Raw genomic sequence first — 20,078 nt, 5'->3', positions numbered from 1 at the left:
GAGCATAATAACCTGTCAATGTATATGAATTTAATTTCAATAATTTATATTTAAAATATATTTAAATTAAATTATGGTCACAATCTATACTTTAATTATTGAATAATATACTTTTAATGACTAATTATTAATAGAAGTAAACTTTTACAAGTTTATGATATGAGTTTACTATTTAAACTTATAAAATTATCATGAATTTACTTAAATTTATGAGTTTGACAAGTTTGTTGCTTAAACCTAATTAAAATTTCAAAATTTCTCAATTAATAAGAAAACTTTATTTAGTTTCATTGAGATTATCTAATTAGTTAAAAAATATAAAGGCGGTGGAATTCTTGAAAATGTTTAATATTTTTAATAGAAAAAGTATAATTTTGAATCTTATATTTTGCTTGTATTTCATTATAAATTTATTTTTTTAATATTTTAAGTTTTTATATTTTTATTTTTTAGTGTTCTAAATCCCGACAACTTTGTTCATTTAGAGACTTATAACACTAAAAAAATAAAAATATAGGACCAAAAATATTAAAAAAATTACAGAGATCTGTAATAAAATATGAGTAAAGTGTAGAGATTTAAAGTTAAGGTTTTTTTTAATAATTCATCATTATTAAGGTTCATGAAAAAGGTTCTTATGATATAGTGTTTTAATATTTGTAGATTATGTTGGAAGGGATAGATGAACAGTGTCAGATCGCAACTGAGTTGTTATGGGCCAAGTCGGTATAAACTCAATGCGATGAGTTTTTGCGGGTTGGACTACGAAGGACCAGGCCCATTATACATATTAAAAAAGAAGAAGAAGAAGGAAAACTACCCTGAGTTTTTGCCTTTATAAACTTTGCAAACCCTCGGTTTCGTATTTGTTCGCCGTCACGGGTAGCACTGAAAAACCCTAGCCTTTCGTTTGTTGCAGAGGAGAACGAAGATGAAGTACAATCCGAGAGTTTCCAGCTCTCGCCGCAAGAACCGGAAGGCCCACTTTACGGCGCCTTCGAGTGTTCGGCGTGTGATTATGAGCGCGCCGCTCTCGAATGACCTCCGCTCAAAGTACAACGTGAGATCCATGCCCGTTCGCAAAGACGATGAGGTTCAGGTTGTTCGAGGTACCTACAAGGGACGTGAGGGTAAGGTCGTTCAAGTTTACCGTCGAAAATGGGTCATCCATATCGAGCGGATTACCCGCGAGAAGGTAAATGGACAAACCGTCAATGTTGGGATCAATCCATCAAAAGTGGTGATTACGAAGCTGAGGCTGGATAAGGATCGCAAGTCATTGCTTGATCGCAAGGCTAAGGGTCGTGCGGCTGCTGACAAGGACAAGGGAACCAAATTCACTGCTGAGGACATTATGCAAAGTGTTGATTAGTCGGTGAATTTCTCGAATTATTAGATCTCTTTTCAATTAGAGGAAACTGATATTCCGTTTATTAGCATCACTGTGTTTCTTTTTACATTTAAGGTCTTGTGTGTTTTTCTGAACAAATTCCAGTATCTGGAGGCCTTTTTGTTATGCTTTAATGGAAGTTTTGAAATTATTGGTAATTATTGTTTCTTGCATCTTATTTGTTTTTGTTGTGATTACTGCTGAGCTCACTTTAAAGGTTGTGCATATTTTGTGATTTCCATAACCGTAAAGGAGAATCTGATCATGGGAAAGTATGCATGCTCTATGCTCTATTGTTTGGCTCGAACTTATTATTACCGGAGATTCGGCCATGTAATAGAATTACATTCAGTCTTTAATCTCTTTTAATGACATTGAAATTAGTTGGAATTCTGGTTAAGGGATTTGATCACGAATAACAAATCTGAAGCGGTTTAGTACGCATATTGATTTGTTTTCGGTTGGCTTGGATGTTGTTTTTAATTATGCTAATGTTTGCTTTATTGTTGCTAGTTTTCAGATTGCATATAAACTTCATGTTTGCTTGCATTGTCCAATTCAGAACACTATGCCCTTTAATGTTTCGCTTTATTGGTCTAACGAGTTAGAAAGACCATAATTCTTCTTGGCAAGGGGATGTCAATCTGGTTATGGGGTTTTGTGTAATTGGTCATGAAATTGGAGACATCATTTTTTGCTTAATGAAAGTAGTGTGTTGCGAGTTGTAAATGCCAGTCAGATAGGACATAGCTGTATTTCCGTTAAAAACCTTCAGAAATTGAAGAAGCAGAAGCTTATGATGGGTGGAAAATGTTCTTGTTTTGATCGAATCAGCTTTGAATGCTTGGTTTTCCTTCTCTGACTCCCTTAGTTTTTGAGGTAGATTTGGTTCGTGTCTGTGTTGGATGTTTTTCGCGTTTAGGCTTGTATTCATTAATTCTCCAATTTTATTTTTTATATATTTATTGGGGTCAAAACTGTTTTTTTTTTTAAATCTTAAAATGATCATAACTTCTAATCTACAGTAAATAAGAAATCTCGAGTTGCAGATGTGTGCCTTTAGTTTTGACATGTGATAGTTACGCATTAGTGGATTGCATCTCTCTCTCTTCCAACTTGAACTGCTTGCTGTTGGCTTGAATGGTATTATGACCAGGATGATGCTATAAAATAGCTGAAGTGAGCCACAATATCGGCTCGTACTTGTGCAACTTAATGCATTCGTTGAGCTGAGAGGATGCATTATGCTATAGTTGACTCTTTTGAAATGATCAGAGGGGATACCTTCATGAATAAAGCTTCTTGATCTGATTTCATTGTATAATATGATCAAGCAAGTGTTGTAATTAGATTTCTATTGCATGATGATGATTGTCAATCCGGTAAGGAAACAATTTTTCCCGTTTTAATTTTAAATAGCCCGTACTTTATCCAAAAAAAATTTAAATAGCCCGTACTTTATCCAAAAACAAATTTAAATAGCCCGTAACGAACTGGCCTAAGAAGTACTTGGACTGTGTTATGAGTTGTCAACTAATGGGTCAATGGTTACATGTGGGCTCATAAGAAATGGGTTTAATGGCAAGGAATTGGGTATATGAAGGGGTAAAGCATTGGTGAAATACAGAAGGCAAGGGACCACAAAATATTGGTGCATAACAAATTCGAATACCCCTTTGACCTCTATATATGCCAAATATAAAGTCCAACCATAGAGATAGGTTGAATCTTGATAGTGGAGCTGAACAAGCGTCAAGCAGCCATTAACATTCACTCGAACAAAAATAGTAATGAAGTATAGGATCTTGTTGATGATGGAAACAACTCAATGCAAATAGGCACAGCAACTAAACGGGTACCACTTATTTATGGCATAAACACATTGCAAGCCCTCTTTGATTGTAGCCTTACCAGGATCAAAGATGAAATTGGAAAACTCAAGCCCAAAGTAGCAATGTTCAAGCACAACAATTAATTGTGAGGCCTTAGCAACAACATTAAAGCAACAATTTCGATGTAAATTCCCCAGATTAAAATTGAGTTTAGCAATATGTTGGACTAAGCCAGTCCTTAGGATCCTAAAGCAGGTGGCAGGAAGAAATGAGAATGTTTTAGTCACCCCTGATTGCTTTATCCTCAACATACAAAAGAACTCTTCAAAAGAAGGGATGAGTACACCATAGAACATTCTAACATCAACAATGCCAACTAGTACAAAAGCCCTTGTTACCACTCCATTTACATAGTAGGATGCCAACCTCCCAAAAATAATCTCACAGTGTGGAAAAGGTTGCAATGCTGATTCATTTATTCCAGGATTAAAGACTCGTATAGCAAAAAGGAGTGGCATAGAAGTAGTCTCACTTGCATTAAGTAAAATAGCTAAGATGCCATGAAGGAAATGCAAACAACAAAATTCCTTACCATTTTCCAATTTGAATACCAGATTCCAGGGGGGAGTCAATAGTGAAACACCAACAATTGCAGCGGAACTATTGTAGCAATCACACAGAATCTTAGCATGCATAATATGCCAAATACAATTCCCATTCATCTCGATGTCTTTAGGATCACATAACCGAAGGTAGCTTAGAGCCTATAGTTGAAACCAAATCGCAAAACAGACAGATGTACAGCAATTAAATAATTCCAATTGAACAAGATTCTCAATTTGGAGCACATCCCCAAAAGACATATGAGATTCTTTAAAATTGACAAAACTCACACTTGGAGTAAGCAGAGTGAGCAATAGTTGCATAACAAACATGATAGCCATAGACACATAACCCAGTCCAAGTATTTTTTAGGCCAGTTCATTACAAAGCCCATCTATTTAAATTTGTTGTCAAAACTGGGCTCAAGTCCCTTGCTGTTTTACATGAGCGTCTGCATTGGTTTTCAATGGGAAGTTCCATTTGCCACGAATTTATGCGCATTTCACAGTCTTCTGTTTGAAGGAACGAAGTAACAAGAATTAAAAAGATAATAGTTTATTTGGCAGGCAGGTGGATGGAATTTTGATATAAATTTTATTTATCTTAATATATATATATATATATATATAAAGATATAAAGACTAAATGCCTTTTCTTTTTTAAAAGATTTGTTTAACACAAATCACTACTTGAACAGACATTTGCCTTTGATGACAATTACCGATTGGGAAAAAAAAAAGAAATAAATGAATAAAAATAACGTAGCAACCCCGTGAGACTACGGTCCAACGCTTCACTTCTTGAGCAACCTGAAGTGAAGGACTTGAAGCTCACATGGAGAAATCGGAGGCCAAACGTGAGGCCAAGAAATTGAACATTTTTGGTTTCTCGGCTTGACGTCAGAGAACGTGGATGCCACTCGCTGTCCATGACATGCCCATCCGAGAAGCCCGTCTTGGTTTCTGTACATGGAACCTTTCATGGTTCACAATCGCACCTCCATCCAAGATGCGTCCATGATATGGCAAATGTTTTCCTTGGCGTAGATGCCCTAATCTTCCATTATAATACAATGTTATGAGATATTCTACGCTAAATTGAGTACCCATCGGTTTAAGATTAAAAATTAAGTAATTTGTATGTAATTTAAATATTTCATAAAAGGAGATTGGTTTTGTAGAAATTTTATAAAAAGCAAACGTTAATTTATGTTTGATTATAATGATAAAAAGAGTAATTTTTTTTTTGTAAAATAAGCTAAAATAAACAGGCTTTAATACTTTTCATGATATAATAATTGCATATGTACCTATATATTGCATGAAATTGGAGATAAATTAAACTATTGTTGATTTATTGATAGCATGCTTTTCTATAAATAATAAACTAAAATTGGCATTCGTAGTAGGAGCTTTAATTACTTAATTAAATGGTTAGAATTTCAAATCTCAACTATTGTATATTTAACAACTTAGTTAGAAAAAACTTACCTCATGCTTTTAATATTTCATGAGAGATAATTTCTATGCTCAACAGGGCCTACTCTTCGTGCTCATAAAAAAATAATGATACTGATCATATTTTGCCAGGAGTTTTTTTCTTTTCGGACTGAGTAAAATTTTGGAGAGGTGGCAAGTTCAATACAAAGCTAAGATAGCCTTCGACGTGTTTTTCCACAAGTTTTACTCAACCGCGTATTTTAAATTTTAATTAGATAGCATCGAATTGAAAACTTCAAGGGCACTCCGTAGCCCAGTCCAGTCTCGGCCCTATCTGTTCCCCAGGATTTCAAAACACCCAAAATTGTGACATGTGAGAACCATTTGTTTTATATGTCCAGATGACTGGATCAGATTTGAATATTGTCAGACTTAATTGAAAATAGCACTCCCAAAGGTGTTAACGGAGAACCATTTGAATTAGAACAATCTTGATCATATCAGACAGATAGAAAGAAAACATTCCTGAAATCAGGAATTTGAAGAATACATCGCATAAGATTCCTCCAAGCAAATAAAAGAACTTCCTCATCTCACGATGTTTATGGCAAGCGGGAAAGAAGAATCAAAACATTAAATTGGCAAACATAAGAGTGGTTGATTCCAAGACGTTGAAAAATTTTATCCACAGCAATGAAGGAACTAGAAACACGCTCATCTGTGGAACTTATTCAGCCCTTCCTTCCAGGGTCACCCAAAAAAAAAAAAAAATTGAAGCTTGGAATCCTAGTCATGCAATCTAAATAGAAGAATTTCCTTCACGGTTTGAGAGCAATGGCCAATCCAAACCTGGGATTTCTATCTAGGGCCTTGGTGTCAACCTCACCAGAGAGAGTCATCACTGACTTGGGCACGATCTCGTGCTGCAAGAGGGCACCGAGCGTTCCATGATTGTTGACCCTCGCTTTGACCTGTGTCAAGTGGTCAATAGCAAATGAGCCTCCAACCGTGAACGTGTTCTCATTTGTGGAAAATTTTCTAGTGATCTCTGCTACAGCAGCACTCTTCTTGGGTTGGTCTAGATAATGTAAATAGGATGCTCTAATGCTGTCTCCCTTGTCGCCACTGAATAGAAGGAATATGGTTAATAAAAGTTGCAAGTGAATATGGTTACTGTTGCCAGAGGTTTGGAACAATAATCTCGCAAACAGGCAGAGAAATCTTACAGGATTATGGAAGCACAAGAATCAGGCCTTGTCACACTTATCCCAGCAGTGTATTTAGGAAAACTACCATTTGCAGTATCATAGCCTGCCTCAGCACCAAATGCAATGCCAGGGGTACCAATAGTAGCAGAAACATCAATTACAGGGGGTTGTGTTAGGCCAAAGGCAGTTGTTAAGGTAGCATGGTCGTGGAAGTACTGAACCTCCAACTGCCAAAAAAATTTAGAGATTATAAGAACCAAAATAATTGAATTTCCCAGCTAAAAAGATGCAACATCGCGTCTGTACCTTGCCAGAATTATAGTCAAGCAGCTTAAATGAGGCAATGGTCTTGGTGGATTGAATGATGTCAGTGAATGTCAGAGTTGTGGAGATCTGAAAATAGAGTAACCAAATAAGATGATTACAGGGGGGGGGGGCTACAATGTTAGTATATATGTAGCATAGCAACCCACATTTGATTCAGCGTCAACTTTGACATCAATAACGGCATTGTTATGCTTGTACTGTGCTGCTACATCTCCTGTTGAGCGTACTCCCTTTTTTACAGCCGTTGAAATGAGGGCCTGAAAGGAGATAAAAAGGAAGAAAATCAGGTTCAGAAAAAAATGGCATATTTTGCTTTGCACCTTGCAAGCTGGGGGCAGATCCAAATTATAGACTATGGGCTCAAGTGCCCCTGCTAACTTTTAGAATTTCTTATAGTTATTGTACTTTGCTTTATTTCCGCCTTTGCCATTCATCTATATATCTGTATCAATAGTCATATATTATTAAAACCTATAGCAAGCTGCAACATTCATAAGCTGTACATAGTGTGGCTTGTTATGTGAGATTTCATATAATATAGGGAACCCATTGTCTAGTTTAATAGTTAATCGTGTGGCTGAAAATTACAAAAGTATCCCAAAGACATAGTTGACATGCCAATCAAAAAACGAGAAATTTTGTTTACTCATTTGGACCCCAATAACCATTAAAGAAAATGAACTTTCTATTGTGAGAATCATCCAATATCCAATTTATTGGCTAATTAGGATTCACATTGAAAAAGTCCCTAATGGACGGAATCAGGGATGCTCCCCTGGCATAACCTTTTTCCAGTTACAAGATTTGAACTTGAGACCTTTCATAATCAGTAAAGAGCTCCTTCTACTCAACAACCTAACCATCATAGATAAAAAAAAAAAAAAATAAACTTTCGATACAAATATAAGAAAACGAGTTTAGATGCCACCCAGAACAAGGATGCCATCAGTCCCACTAATGCTAATTCCGCATCCCAAATACTCTAGCAAACAAACTAGAAATTTACAATAATCTAATGGAAGTAAACCATAAACGTTAGCACTACTTAAGTTGCATTATGGCATTATCAATAACTGGTAATCAATGCAACGAGCATACAGAAGGAAATCCTAAGCATGATTCTCCAATACTTATGATGTCTACATAAACTTAAGCTACAAAGAAGCTAAAATTGTAGGATCAGTTGATTAATCTTCATCTATTGAACCTTACCAATCCATTTTAATAATTTATTTCTGAACAAATCCAGTTTCATCAATCATCTTTTTTCAATTCTCTCAACCTAAAGATCAGTTATTTATTCTTAACCTTTTTCTTCATGCTTTGTTAAGCAAAGAAGTAGCTTTCTACTTTCTAGTCATCAGGACATCCAGTCCCAGATAGCTTAATGTGAGTGCACACAACATGTCTTTAACCACTCTTACACAAACTAAATAGCTGTCACATTCTAGTCAATATTCTCCGTCTCCAGCTTCAATGAGGGTTATAAGCCATGACAAAAGAGTGCAAGTGCTAAGAAATGTATGAGTTCAGAGAACATCCCTTCTAAAATTGATTTTTAAATACAGATTAATCTCTAAATATTCATTTCGTCGACATTGTTCGTGTTTTGGGGGGGGGGAACTAAAACCTAGAGCTGGTAGAATCCAACCAATATGTTTTGCTACAAAATGGACTCATATCAAACTTTATGACATTTTGAAAGCATGCTCCATTTTTATGAATAAACAGTGAGTACACAAACTGAAACTCACACCACAAACACGCACCTACACAGAGAGCACAATCTGTGCAAGACTTTAAGTTGGATTCTAACGGAGGGAAGACAAGCACAATAAAGTTTACTTGGACCTCCAAAGAACGTATAGAACACCATGAACATGGTTTAGGATAGAAGAACATGAATACAGAATACACTCATTCGATTTCCTTCATTTATTGATCTTTTTATCTGTACTAACTTGTCTATACTCTAACAAGTGTACGGATATAGTTAAGTGCCAATAAATCTGAAAGCACACAGACAAGCATTAATATTGGGAGAATGGGAGGCAACTTTTAAATGTCTCTCGGGCTTTCTTTATTCCCTGTCTCTTGCCATTAACACAAATACCATGCATGACAAATACCTCCTATTCATCTTAGCTCATACCCTCAATTTCAGCCAAGCTTGATAGATAATGGTCTAATTAAGGTGACTATGTACTTAGGAAATCGAAAGGCAGATCGAAAACTTCAAAGAATCATAAATAGAGAGCTAATTTGTCCTCAAATCATTCCAAAATACAAGCCAAGTAGTGGATGACTTCTTCCACAGAATTATAGTTTCGACATTCAAGAAAATTGAAGGCTTAATCAAATGTAATTGAAACTTAACCGCGATGTGAAGTAAATAACAAGATTTGAAATGTACATGGAAGAAGCAGATTGCGAAGTCCTTACCACTCCAGCACTACTGTAGGTGGAGATGGTGACTTTCTGATCGGAGTTGTAGTCCTTGGTCAGAATGTCTATGAGCCAGAACAAATACATTCAATCATTTTGTCTCCGGTAAGAGCTACATATAAAATCGTTATGCAATTGAAAGAGATTGAGAGGAATTAGATCGTCTTCATAATGCAAAATCACCTTTGGCTTTCTTGCCGATATCCGAGAAGAGAACTGGCCCCTTGCTCATCTTCGCAGTCGCAGGCCTATTGCGCAGGGGTCTGCTTCAACCACTCGAGGAAGAACCGAATCGAGGTGCTGTGTGGAAATGAAGAATTGGTATATTTTTATTTTCGATGCAAATAAATCAATAATCACCAATAAAATATGTAATAGCGAATATGTTTGGTTGTCTAGCAGAGCTCATGCTAGATGCGAGCTGTCACTTTTTTCTTCCCCCACAAATGAAAAAGCTCAAGAGAGTTTGGCCCTAAGAATTTATAAAGATTAAAACATATTTTCAGAGTGCATACAATTACCCATTAACAAATTTCTCACATCCACAGCATTTAATCCCATAATGACATCATAAGTTATAAACAAAATTCTTACTAATTAAATTAACATTTGTTACTTATTGGTGCCAAATAAATTTAAAACATGACATGGAATGTTAATAAAAGTGGATCTGGTTGATGAATATTTGATTTCTAACTTAAAAAAATTGTGAGATTAAATCTAACTAATGATGTGAGGACCTTGTCATGGGTGATATAGAAATATTTTTATAAGCATTATTTAAATCTAGAGGCACACTTTAGTTATGATGTGTTCTAAAATTTAACTCACTTAAATTTTCATTTTAACAAAATAGGACATGATATAAATCAATATTTTTTCAGCCAAAGTTTTAACATATTTTGTTTATTTTTTATAATAAAAGTTTAGAAAAATTAGGTTCTAAAACCTTATCAGGACTAAGGCATATTTTCATATTCAAAAAACATTTATAGAAATAGTTATAGATTGACTGCTAAGAAGATACTCTTTTTATCTGAAATTATAAAGTACTTTTAGAGAGGATTCGATTTCTCAAAATATAAAATATTTTGATAAAAATAAAATTTTATCATCGATACTTTTTTTAATATTACCTTTTCTACATATTCTCTATCTTTAATATTCTTTCATCAATGAAGTATTAAATGAAGAGTATTTTTAAAAGTTTATATTTTTTTCTTAAACAAATAAGGTTATAAAATATATTTAACAAGCTTTATTAATATTTGAGATTTTATTTAAAAATATCTTATAATTTAAAATGAAGGGAGTACTTACATATTTTGTTTGTTTTAATTGTTAATTAAATTAATAGACATGATTGAATTGTAAATGGATTTAAAAGGGGGCATGATTAAATTGGATTGTAGACTTTGACTAGCTTTCGGTATCGGGCTTGGCCTATTGGCTGGAGGTTGGTGATCATGCTGCGGAGAGGGTTAGGTGTCAATATCATGCTCGCGGTTAATCCTACCTTACGTGAATTTAAGAATGATTCTTTTTTACATGCATGCCTTAAATTTTTTTTTTGCACCTTTTAATTTTTATTATTGAAAAGATTAAAATCTTATTTAATTATTAGGAAAAAATAAAATAAAAATAGATTGAAAATTTAAAATAAAAATAAATTAAATTATCTTTTCTTTCATGATAAGTAGGAGTGAGTAAAATTGAATCAAAACCAAAAATCAAATCAATTTTTTGTTATTTAATTTGGTCTATTCAATTTTTCAATTCGATTCTTGTTTTTTAATCTTTCTGTTGATTGGTTTGATTCGATTAATAAAACTTAAAATAGAATAGACCAAATCCACTAAATTATCATGTATATATATTTTATTAATTAACAAATTATATTTAGTTCATCAATTATTTTATTTTATTCTTTTAAATTTTATACATAAATAAAAGAAAATATATAATTTAATAAGTTGAAACCCTAACCCCTCATTAAAATAGGCAACTATCACTTTATAAGCCCAATTTTATATATAAGTTATGTCTATTTTAGTTAAAAAATAACAACATTGACCCAAGTCCAAGCGATCTAATATGAAATCCAAAATCAAATTCACCGATCAAATTGAGTTGTTAAATTTTGATTCGATCCTTATTCTGTTCAATTATTTTATTCGGTTTGATTTAGTTCATATTTTTTAATGTTGTTTGGTTGATCGATTTTACACATTTTGACATTGAATCAATAGATGCTTACCCCTAGTGATAAGTATGGTAAAACCCATTAATATATATTGTAAATATAAAAATTATCACACATTTTAAAAATTTTATAAATTATGATTCACAACCTCATAAATTAAATTATTCTTTCTTCTTATGAATGTACTCACTTATTTCCTTGATTCATTTTATTTCCTTTTTAATTCCATTATATTTTATCTTTTCTAACAACATGTTAACAGATTCCATGTCCAATTCCATTTCTTTTTCCATGAACTACCAAACGGGGCCTAAGAGTAAGTGATTGAATGTATTGTAAAAACCTTGTTTATTGTCTCATTCATTTCCTTTAACAATTGCAAGTGGAAAAACAAGTTAAAAATTTGAAAAGTACTACTATCTAAATAGATTTGAGGAAAAACATTAAAAAATTGCTGGTAAAAGCGTAAAAAAGTTTCAGTCAAAATTTACTTCTTTTGGTGGAAATTTAAAATTTCCTTCTTCCAAGAAGGATGGTCCCGGCACACGAAAGAGAGAGAAGCAAGATTTCTTAAAAAACAATTATCGAAAAAAAGATAAAAAAATAAAGCTAAAAGAAAAGGAAAAAAGAAAAAAGGAAAAAAAAAAGGAAAGGGGGCGTGACTCGTGAGTTGAAGAGGCATTGATGCTTCCCTGCATCCCTTTTTCTATTTGCGATTTAATGGCCATAAGGCCCTTCCATTTCACCTTCTCGCGTGATAAATTCTTTTCTCTTCTGCGCGCTCCTTTGCTTTCTTCTTCTTCTCCTCCTCGTTCTTGTTCTTGTCCTGCTTCTTCGTTTCCCTGGCGTTATAAACCATCGTTGTCCACTCGATTGTTTTCCCCTATTTTTTTGTTCCGTCACTTCGCGGCGTTAGCGGCAACTCCGTTCTCACGCGCTCGCCAGTGTTATCCGCCACCGCAGCCACACGACGACCCCCTGCGGTCGTTGTCACCATCCAACACTCTGGCGCAGAAGATTGGAAAATCCATTCGCCGACCGGGCGCTGCCTCGAAGGCGAGGGTTTATGCCGATGTCAACGTTGTCCGTCCTAAGGAATACTGGGACTATGAGTCACTTACCGTCCAGTGGGGGTAATAATCCGTATGGTAGAATTTGCTCCGATTTTTGATACCTATAGTTTTAGGTACTAAAGGCGAAAAATGCTGTAAAATGGAAGGGCTACTTGTTTCTGTACTTTTTTGTGTCCGGCTGATGAAAAGCCTTTCAATTTGTTTGTTATTAGTATATATCATCTGATTTTTTGGATATGATTAACAAATTGAGCTAATTTGAGGCATGATATTTGATATTATTTCAAGCGAGCCTCTTCTTATGCCAAGTGCTTTTTTGCTCAATACGAATGGATTGAAAGTTTAGGACCTGGTATTTACCTATTGGAGTTATCTTCAAAAGATATTGCTCACTTTTAGTTTATCTGCCTGTCGATGTTTATTATCATGACTTTCAGGGAGCAAGATGATTACGAGGTTTCGAGGAAGGTGGGAAGGGGGAAATACAGTGAGGTGTTTGAGGGCGTTCACTGCACGGATAATGAAAAGTGCATCATTAAGATTCTGAAGCCAGTGAAGAAGAAGAAGGTGACTTATGGCATAGAATATTTTTATCATTCTGCAGTTTGGCTTTTCTTTGTTCTGTATGCTACTTTGGTAGTTTGTTTGTTGCATTTCAATTGTTAGGTGATGAATGGATGTTGTCTGTGGCTGTCTCACTAGACAGGCATCTGGGCGGCTTATAAAATACGTGAGCATGCATTGTCAATGTATTATATTTTTGGGAACTTCGAAATGAGCTGGAGATGATAGGAATATCTATGAGGAGATGCCTATAATGTGTGTGTGTGTGTGTATTGTTTTCAGTTTGGGTCATTCTACTTACTGAAGTCCGTTTTATTTTGTAACATTCCTTTGATGCCTGATTTTTACGGCCATATCCATATCTGCTGCATTTACTAGACACCTATCATTGCACCCCGGGGAAAAAGTGAGAACCCACCCCCTCCCAAAAATAAAAAAAATAAAAAAAATGCAATGGCAAAACTGGTTGAAACATGTCTAAAATGGGTCCAAAGGTTTCTAATTCACTTTGAAACGTTTCTAAATACCAAACAATATTGAAAATCAGTTTAAAATACAACATAATATATGTATTGGTATCTAACCTTCAAAGTTCTGTTCATGCTCCCTATATCACATTCGGTCCACTCCTAATCTGAATGCAGATCAAGAGGGAGATCAAAATATTGCAGAATCTTTGTGGAGGGCCCAATATTGTAAAGTTGCTTGACATTGTTAGAGATCAGCAGTCAAAGACTCCAAGCCTTATTTTTGAATATGTTAACAATACTGACTTTAAAGTGCTCTATCCTACACTGTCAGACTATGACATACGGTATTACATCTATGAGCTTCTAAAGGTAAGTTGAATCTTCTCAAATTGCTTTGAGCACATCATGTTGTCTGATTTAACATTCATAGCTGTGGTAATCTTGTTAAATATCTCGACATCTTGGTTTTTTTCTTCTTTACTCTTAATGAGGTTAATCATTATGATTAATGGAATTTTCTTGTTTCGGAGCTAAGTTCAAATATACCTAAGCCACCTATTTTTGTCTTTAGTTGATGAACAATATGCCATGTTTGTTGGCGTCCTGTGACCTGAATCCTCAAGATGGTTACATACTAGCCGTCTTCAGGTTATTAGTTGAAATCAGATTGTTTCTCATGATTTTCAATTCAATTTTTTCTTACAATTTTGATATTTGTAGTGCCTCATGTACCAATCTTGATCATGAGTTTGTGAAAGTGTTTGATGGTGATGAATCCTTTACTTTGTCTTCCACAGAAGTTCAAAGTCCAGGATAAGAGCATGCTTTTCTGTCATTATTGGTTTTAGAAATATATAAAGCTTTGCCTGAAATATTTCACTGAAGAGATTATGATTTATAAAGCATGTTCGCACAAGATAGTGTATCTGTATGTACATATCTGCTCTTGTCATTTGGGTAACTTGATTGGGTTTTGTAGTCATGAATGCTTATATTTGGTGATTTATGATTTGATGTTTATCCTGTGCTACTTTCTTTGCATTTGTTTTAACTAGGCAACCACGTTATTTATCAAGTTGTTTTGATATATAGCTATTGCAATTTGATTAAATTGTAAGAGTTGATTTTTTTTTTTTTGAAACTTTTTTACAGGCCCTGGATTATTGCCATTCACAAGGAATCATGCATCGAGATGTAAAGCCACATAATGTAATGATTGACCATGAGCAGCGTAAGCTTCGCCTTATAGATTGGGGCCTTGCAGAATTCTATCATCCTGGTAAAGAATATAATGTTCGAGTTGCCTCAAGGTTTGTTTGCATGTTTAATTTGTTGTTATTTATTTATTTTAACTTTATGACTATAATCATGCTTTATAATGATTGATAGAATGCGTCATAAGTTATAACTACTACATTGAAAGTTCTATATTCCTTTATCTTGCAAATATTTATTTTTAACAATGTCTGTTGAATAGATGTAACTAATTTAGTAATATGTATCTTTAAAATGTAAATTCCTCCAATATCTTGCTCCCTCTCTTTCATTCTTTATTTGCAGCCAGACTCAAGGGGTTGGAATTATATGGAGGTTATATCAATGAAATGAAATTGACTACTCCGTCTCATTTGCATGGAAATAATCTCATACTTACAGATGGAGTTTACTTTGCCATCTGGGTTTCGACTTCCTGGGAAAGAATATGTGAGAAAGCATGTAGATGGTAGCGCTTATTAATAGCACTCCCTGATAACTTTTGTTTGGATGCAAATGTGGAGCAACTCTAGAGCTCTATTAACCCTGTATAATAATCCTTCATTCAGTAGAAACAGATAGAACCATGTATCAACTCATTAATCCATATTTCCATGCAAGGCATGACAGAAATAAGGAAGTAAAGATAGGAAAAGCAAATGCTAGCTTTTGAAAGGCTAGCTCCCTCCTAGATCCTTTGACCTAATTTTTCACTGCTCCCCCACAGCAAGGCACGATCCTGATGAGCTTATAAGGTCTGACCACTTTTGTCTCTCTTCCTGCTCACTCCTCTCGCAGCTGTAGACTAGTTATCATCATGAGTTACCCTTTCTGCCCCCAACCTCCTCACTCCCAGGGCTTCTATAATACACCTTTGATGATATAGTTTGATCGCTATCCTTGGGTCCATTTCCCTTTATATCCCCTCCTCCTCTGACGACTTCTCCTGCTGTAAGTTTTAGTAGTGCTGGTATCTCGAGTAAACCCTTCATGTTCCTTGTTTTAGTAGGAATATCAACTGATGCATCACTGTCAATGCATTATGGCAAAATAATGATTTCAGCTAGTTTTCCTTGACATATTAATGTAGCAATCTCTGCTGAGTTGGTATTAAAGTATTAGACCAACCAACCATTATATATAAATTGTCAGACTGAGTGTAATTAATCTGCTTTATGCATTAAATCTGCTATTGGCAACCGATGGGGAAAATTGGAATGGAATGACCTGATGACTATTGTCAGCTCATTGATTTCTTTGGCAAAAATATGTGGGCTATGGTTACTTCTTTTCTTCTGTATGTGAGTGCAGATGATTTTTTTCTGATCTATATGTGTGGGCTTATTTGTAATCCTAACTTGACAAGTTCTTGACTTTCATCATCTATTTAAACCCTTTTCTGTTTTTGACTCTTCATCATACATGTATTATTTGTAGATATTTCAAAGGTCCTGAGCTTCTTGTTGATCTTCAAGACTATGATTACTCTTTAGATTTATGGAGTCTTGGTTGTATGTTTGCTGGCATGGTAAGCAACTTGCTTCTTCATCTTTTTCTTTATGTAGTGCACTTTAATTGAAACCTCTTCCAGTGATGCACTAAAGATGTAGAAATAGGCTATTCAGTCTCATTCAACACTCAGGAAAGTAGAATGAAATAGAGCACTAACCAATATTGGAAAAGATGCATCGAATTGAGCTATGTAGAAGAAAATACTTGGAGAAATAAAAGGAACGTGCAACAAAATATCATAGGGTTCCAGCAGTTTGGGAAGCTCGATATCTCCTCTAAAACTCTGCAAAAATTCATCGTGTGTCCCAAAATATACTAGACACTCTCCCTAAGCTGTCTGTGATGGAAAACATCCTGCCAGCTCTCCCAACATTTTTTACAGGCTACCTGAGTTGGTTATCCTAGGAAATTTCCTTTTCTACGCTTGAGCCTACCTCTCCATCTTTAAACTAGTCATCTTGGGCCCATTTTCTTCTGTTCTGCCACAGCTGTCCGCCTTTGACTATACTCCTTTATAGGACTCCCACCTGCATTGCACCCATCACATTTCAATTACTAATAGGGTGTCTGCCTGGTTCTTACATTGCATTTTTAGACAGGTGCATTTTGTTCTCTCCACTGACACATCACATATAGTTCAGTCTTCTGTTATGCTTACCTTTGAGGTTGATGTTTTACAGATTTTTCGTAAAGAGCCATTCTTTTATGGACATGATAATTACGATCAACTGGTCAAAATTGCAAGAGTAAGTGACTGAACATTTTACGAGATATTTTTATTTTATGTATGTTATGGGGTGATGATTTACTGCAGCATTTTCCCCAGGTATCGGAAGTTCTGTACTTGTAAGTTGTAACCTTATGTTTCATTCTGGTGAATTTGTCTTAAATTCCCCTTCCCCTAAATAGTAGATTTTGAGGATGTCTATCTTCCATTCCCATCTTGATGCCTAATTTTTCTGATACCCTTTAGGCAGTTACTTGAATTCCCCTTTTTTTGGTGAGAGGAATTCCATGCCTGAAAAGTCAAATTGGAAACTGATTGAGAAGTGCAAAACGATGTTTACAATAATGTGTATATGTAGTTATGTGCTGAAGCAACTTGCATGTTAAAGAGAGACATGGAAAACATTAGATTCATTTTGTGTTGGCTTTCCTTCCTTTCTATAGGTACTTGGGACAGATGAATTGTATGCATATTTGAACAAGTATCGGATAGAGTTGGACCCCAATCTTGCAGTACTTGTTGGAAGGTTTATTTGTGATTTTACAAATTTTATTTGTCACTTTTTAGTTTAAAAGGATTATTTCAATTTATGCTGAAAAATGCTCCAATATTGGGACAGGCATAGTCGGAAGCCATGGACAAAGTTCATTAACGTTGAAAATCAACATTTGGCTGTTCCTGAGGTAGAATGCATTATGTACTTAGTGTATGCGTCTACCTTTATGGTCAATGATTTTTATTCTAATTTACACAATTCTTTTTTCAAAGGCTATTGACTTTGTTGACAAGTTACTGCGATATGATCACCAAGAACGACCCACCGCAAAAGAAGCCATGGTAAAACCTAAGTTTTAATAATCTTTTTTAATTGTTCTAGGTCCAATGACATATTTCTTATGTACTTCTGGTCCTTATTATAAGGCATCTGTAATCACTTCACCAGAACCAAGAAGAGGTGGTTAAGTCATTGACTTTGATTGAAAATGGAATAACTTTATGATTATACCCATATTTAATTGAAATGTTTTCAAATTTGCATTACATTCTTTCTCATAGTTAATGACTTTCAATAAGGTTAATATTAAAATAATTTTATTAATACCCCATCAAGTAACTTATTAGGACCACCAATCTCTTCTAGAAGGTCCTTTATAATAAGGACTGGAGGCTGTATTGGGTAAAGCTGGTGGTCTGTCACTCTGTTGGCCCAGTACTCCCTCTAGCTTTTATGACTTGACTCTATAAATCCTGTTTTTTTTTTTTAATAAAAAAATTAATTTTGTCCTGGAATTCCCTGCTAAGGAAAAGAGTCAATTGCAAATTTGATAGTTCTAGCGTGATCTTTCATTTTGTGGTGTCTATTTTCACCTATGAATGTTTATTCTTCCCAAAGAAAGAAAAAGAAAAGGCTGGTCAATTTCTAGGAACCCTTCCTAGAAGGTGACCTGAGATTCTTCCCGATCCGTTTTGTTGCTATTGAATGGAATTTACATTTTCACCGGAAAAGAAGCTGGCCAATTTCTACGCCCAGTTTGTGTTTGTAAATGGTCTGTTGAGCCTGCTGGCAATATGTTATTGTGTTTAATGCTCTATTTGCTTAAATTATGTGCCTCATTTCTACCCATCTGCTAATACGAACTTATCATGTAAACATATAGAATGCTGATTGACGTGTAAAATATTATTTCTGTACAGAGCCATCCTTACTTCAATCCTGTTAGAAATGCAGAAAGCAGTCGAACTCGTGCTCATTGATTTCTGCTTGATATGGTACTTGCTGTTGGTCACGGTATTACTGCCTCTGGATGACAGGACTTATAATTCTGGTGGAACTTGCTTTTTAGGAGATTCTGCCCATATTCTGTTGTAAAAGTCATTTTGCATAACTCTTGCCTGTTTTTTTTTTTTACCTGGTCATATTCCGGTTTCTCAACAGTTTCATTGGTTTGTGTGCTTCCTAATTTCGGAATTAATTCTTGGTTCAATTGAAGTAATGGCGTCTCTTTTTCTGTGTTTGAACTGATAATCACTTCAACTTTCGGTAGATTTATTATATTCTGGAGTTGGGAATGGGGATAAAAAAAATTGACTGGAGTTCACAATAAGTTCTCGCTACATTTCTTTGGTTTTCTGAGATTGGTGTTTGAATGTGATAGAAATTATGGAAATTAAGGTAGTATATTGATGGCACATTTTGGACAGGAGTAGTTTCTCTATAGTACAGTTTTATTCGCTTCATCTCTACCTTAGTTTTTTTTTTTTTTAAATAATACAATTACCCATTATTTGAAGTTGAGCCAGCTAAGATCATGTTGGCAGTAAAGCTCTCCCAATGAGAATTGAAGGAATTAATGTTTTGGACAAAGCTACGCGGTAAGTGTTTGGATTGTCTTGTGGTTTGGATTGGATAAAAGCGAAGTGATGAGAATTAGTATTATGTTGATCGACGTCCTCGTTTCATGTAAGAATTAAATAACTTCAATCATTACATAGAAAATTCCATCTATTGATCAAAACTTCTACGCACAATCAATAGGGATAGTTTGAATAAAAAATAAATTTTAGAGATAGAGTAGATTAAAGCCTAATACTTAAGACCAAATCAAGCCCCTTATCTCGCAGACTTCAGCTAGGGTTGGTACGTTTATTGGCGGGAGATGAAAATGTTGCGAGGCCCATCATCAAGTACATTTGCATTTCTGCAAGCCCATCCTTAGCTCATTCATTGGCAATAAAAGAATAAAATTGAAGGAATACTTTTACCCAAGAAAGAAAAATTGAAGGAATATCATTAGCATTACTGTAGCTAAAAGGAAAAACTGGATTTGCCCTTGCTTAATTTTCAAAAACTCTAATATTTTCATTAATTTATTTTTTTTTTTATATTTGAAGGATAATTTGGTCATTAAACATCCCTATCTTATTTAAGTTTGGGTGATATTGTTCCATTGCAAGGCTCATTCTCACTCTGTCCTATTCCAATTCCTCTAGAATTCATTTCAATATACCAAAGATACAAGTAGTTTTGAAA

The 20,078-nt window shown here is 34.7% G+C and overlaps 3 protein-coding genes across 3 annotated transcripts; 2 read left to right on the top strand and 1 right to left on the bottom strand.

The window, feature by feature from the left end:
- Positions 1–833: 833 nt before the first annotated feature.
- LOC129311626 (60S ribosomal protein L26-1-like) lies at positions 834–1,548 on the top strand. Its single transcript, XM_054954005.1, has one exon. It carries the CDS (start codon positions 932–934, stop codon positions 1,370–1,372), a length of 441 nt encoding a protein of 146 aa, XP_054809980.1. The 5' UTR covers positions 834–931; the 3' UTR covers positions 1,373–1,548.
- Positions 1,549–5,775: 4,227 nt separating this feature from the next.
- LOC129310965 (mitochondrial outer membrane protein porin 2-like) lies at positions 5,776–9,653 on the bottom strand. The gene is made up of 6 exons (XM_054952869.1): positions 9,428–9,653; positions 9,242–9,309; positions 6,946–7,056; positions 6,779–6,865; positions 6,491–6,699; positions 5,776–6,389 (listed from the first exon to the last, which is right to left on the bottom strand). Exons 1-6 carry the CDS (start codon positions 9,474–9,476, stop codon positions 6,083–6,085), a joined length of 831 nt encoding a protein of 276 aa, XP_054808844.1. The 5' UTR covers positions 9,477–9,653; the 3' UTR covers positions 5,776–6,082.
- A 2,473-nt stretch (positions 9,654–12,126) lies between these two features.
- LOC129311111 (casein kinase II subunit alpha-like) lies at positions 12,127–19,073 on the top strand. The gene is made up of 10 exons (XM_054953129.1): positions 12,127–12,580; positions 12,958–13,087; positions 13,729–13,923; positions 14,707–14,864; positions 16,246–16,336; positions 17,001–17,066; positions 17,491–17,573; positions 17,667–17,730; positions 17,816–17,884; positions 18,743–19,073. Exons 1-10 carry the CDS (start codon positions 12,132–12,134, stop codon positions 18,800–18,802), a joined length of 1,365 nt encoding a protein of 454 aa, XP_054809104.1. The 5' UTR covers positions 12,127–12,131; the 3' UTR covers positions 18,803–19,073.
- Positions 19,074–20,078: the final 1,005 nt, after the last annotated feature.

This window comes from Prosopis cineraria, unplaced genomic scaffold, assembly GCF_029017545.1.
Source record: "Prosopis cineraria cultivar Desert tree isolate PC_DT_omini unplaced genomic scaffold, ASM2901754v1 PC5, whole genome shotgun sequence".
In the NCBI taxonomy this organism is placed as follows: domain Eukaryota; kingdom Viridiplantae; phylum Streptophyta; class Magnoliopsida; order Fabales; family Fabaceae; genus Prosopis; species Prosopis cineraria.
This window is presented reverse-complemented; position numbering and strand designations above follow the sequence as displayed.

Excerpts from the sequence above, each read along its gene's own strand:
- LOC129311111 (XM_054953129.1), top strand. The coding sequence starts at position 12,132 with ATGCTTCCCTGCATCCCTTTTTCTATTTGCGATTTAATGGCCATAAGG. Across the intron at positions 17,574-17,666 it reads CTTGCAGTACTTGTTGGAAG|GCATAGTCGGAAGCCATGGA; the intron begins GTTTATTTGTGA and ends ATATTGGGACAG. Across the intron at positions 17,885-18,742 it reads CCACCGCAAAAGAAGCCATG|AGCCATCCTTACTTCAATCC; the intron begins GTAAAACCTAAG and ends ATTTCTGTACAG.
- LOC129311626 (XM_054954005.1), top strand. The coding sequence starts at position 932 with ATGAAGTACAATCCGAGAGTTTCCAGCTCTCGCCGCAAGAACCGGAAG.
- LOC129310965 (XM_054952869.1), bottom strand. The coding sequence starts at position 9,476 with ATGAGCAAGGGGCCAGTTCTCTTCTCGGATATCGGCAAGAAAGCCAAA. Across the intron at positions 9,310-9,427 it reads TATCGGCAAGAAAGCCAAAG|ACATTCTGACCAAGGACTAC; the intron begins GTGATTTTGCAT and ends TCTGGCTCATAG. Across the intron at positions 6,866-6,945 it reads AAGTTGACGCTGAATCAAAT|ATCTCCACAACTCTGACATT; the intron begins GTGGGTTGCTAT and ends CTCTATTTTCAG.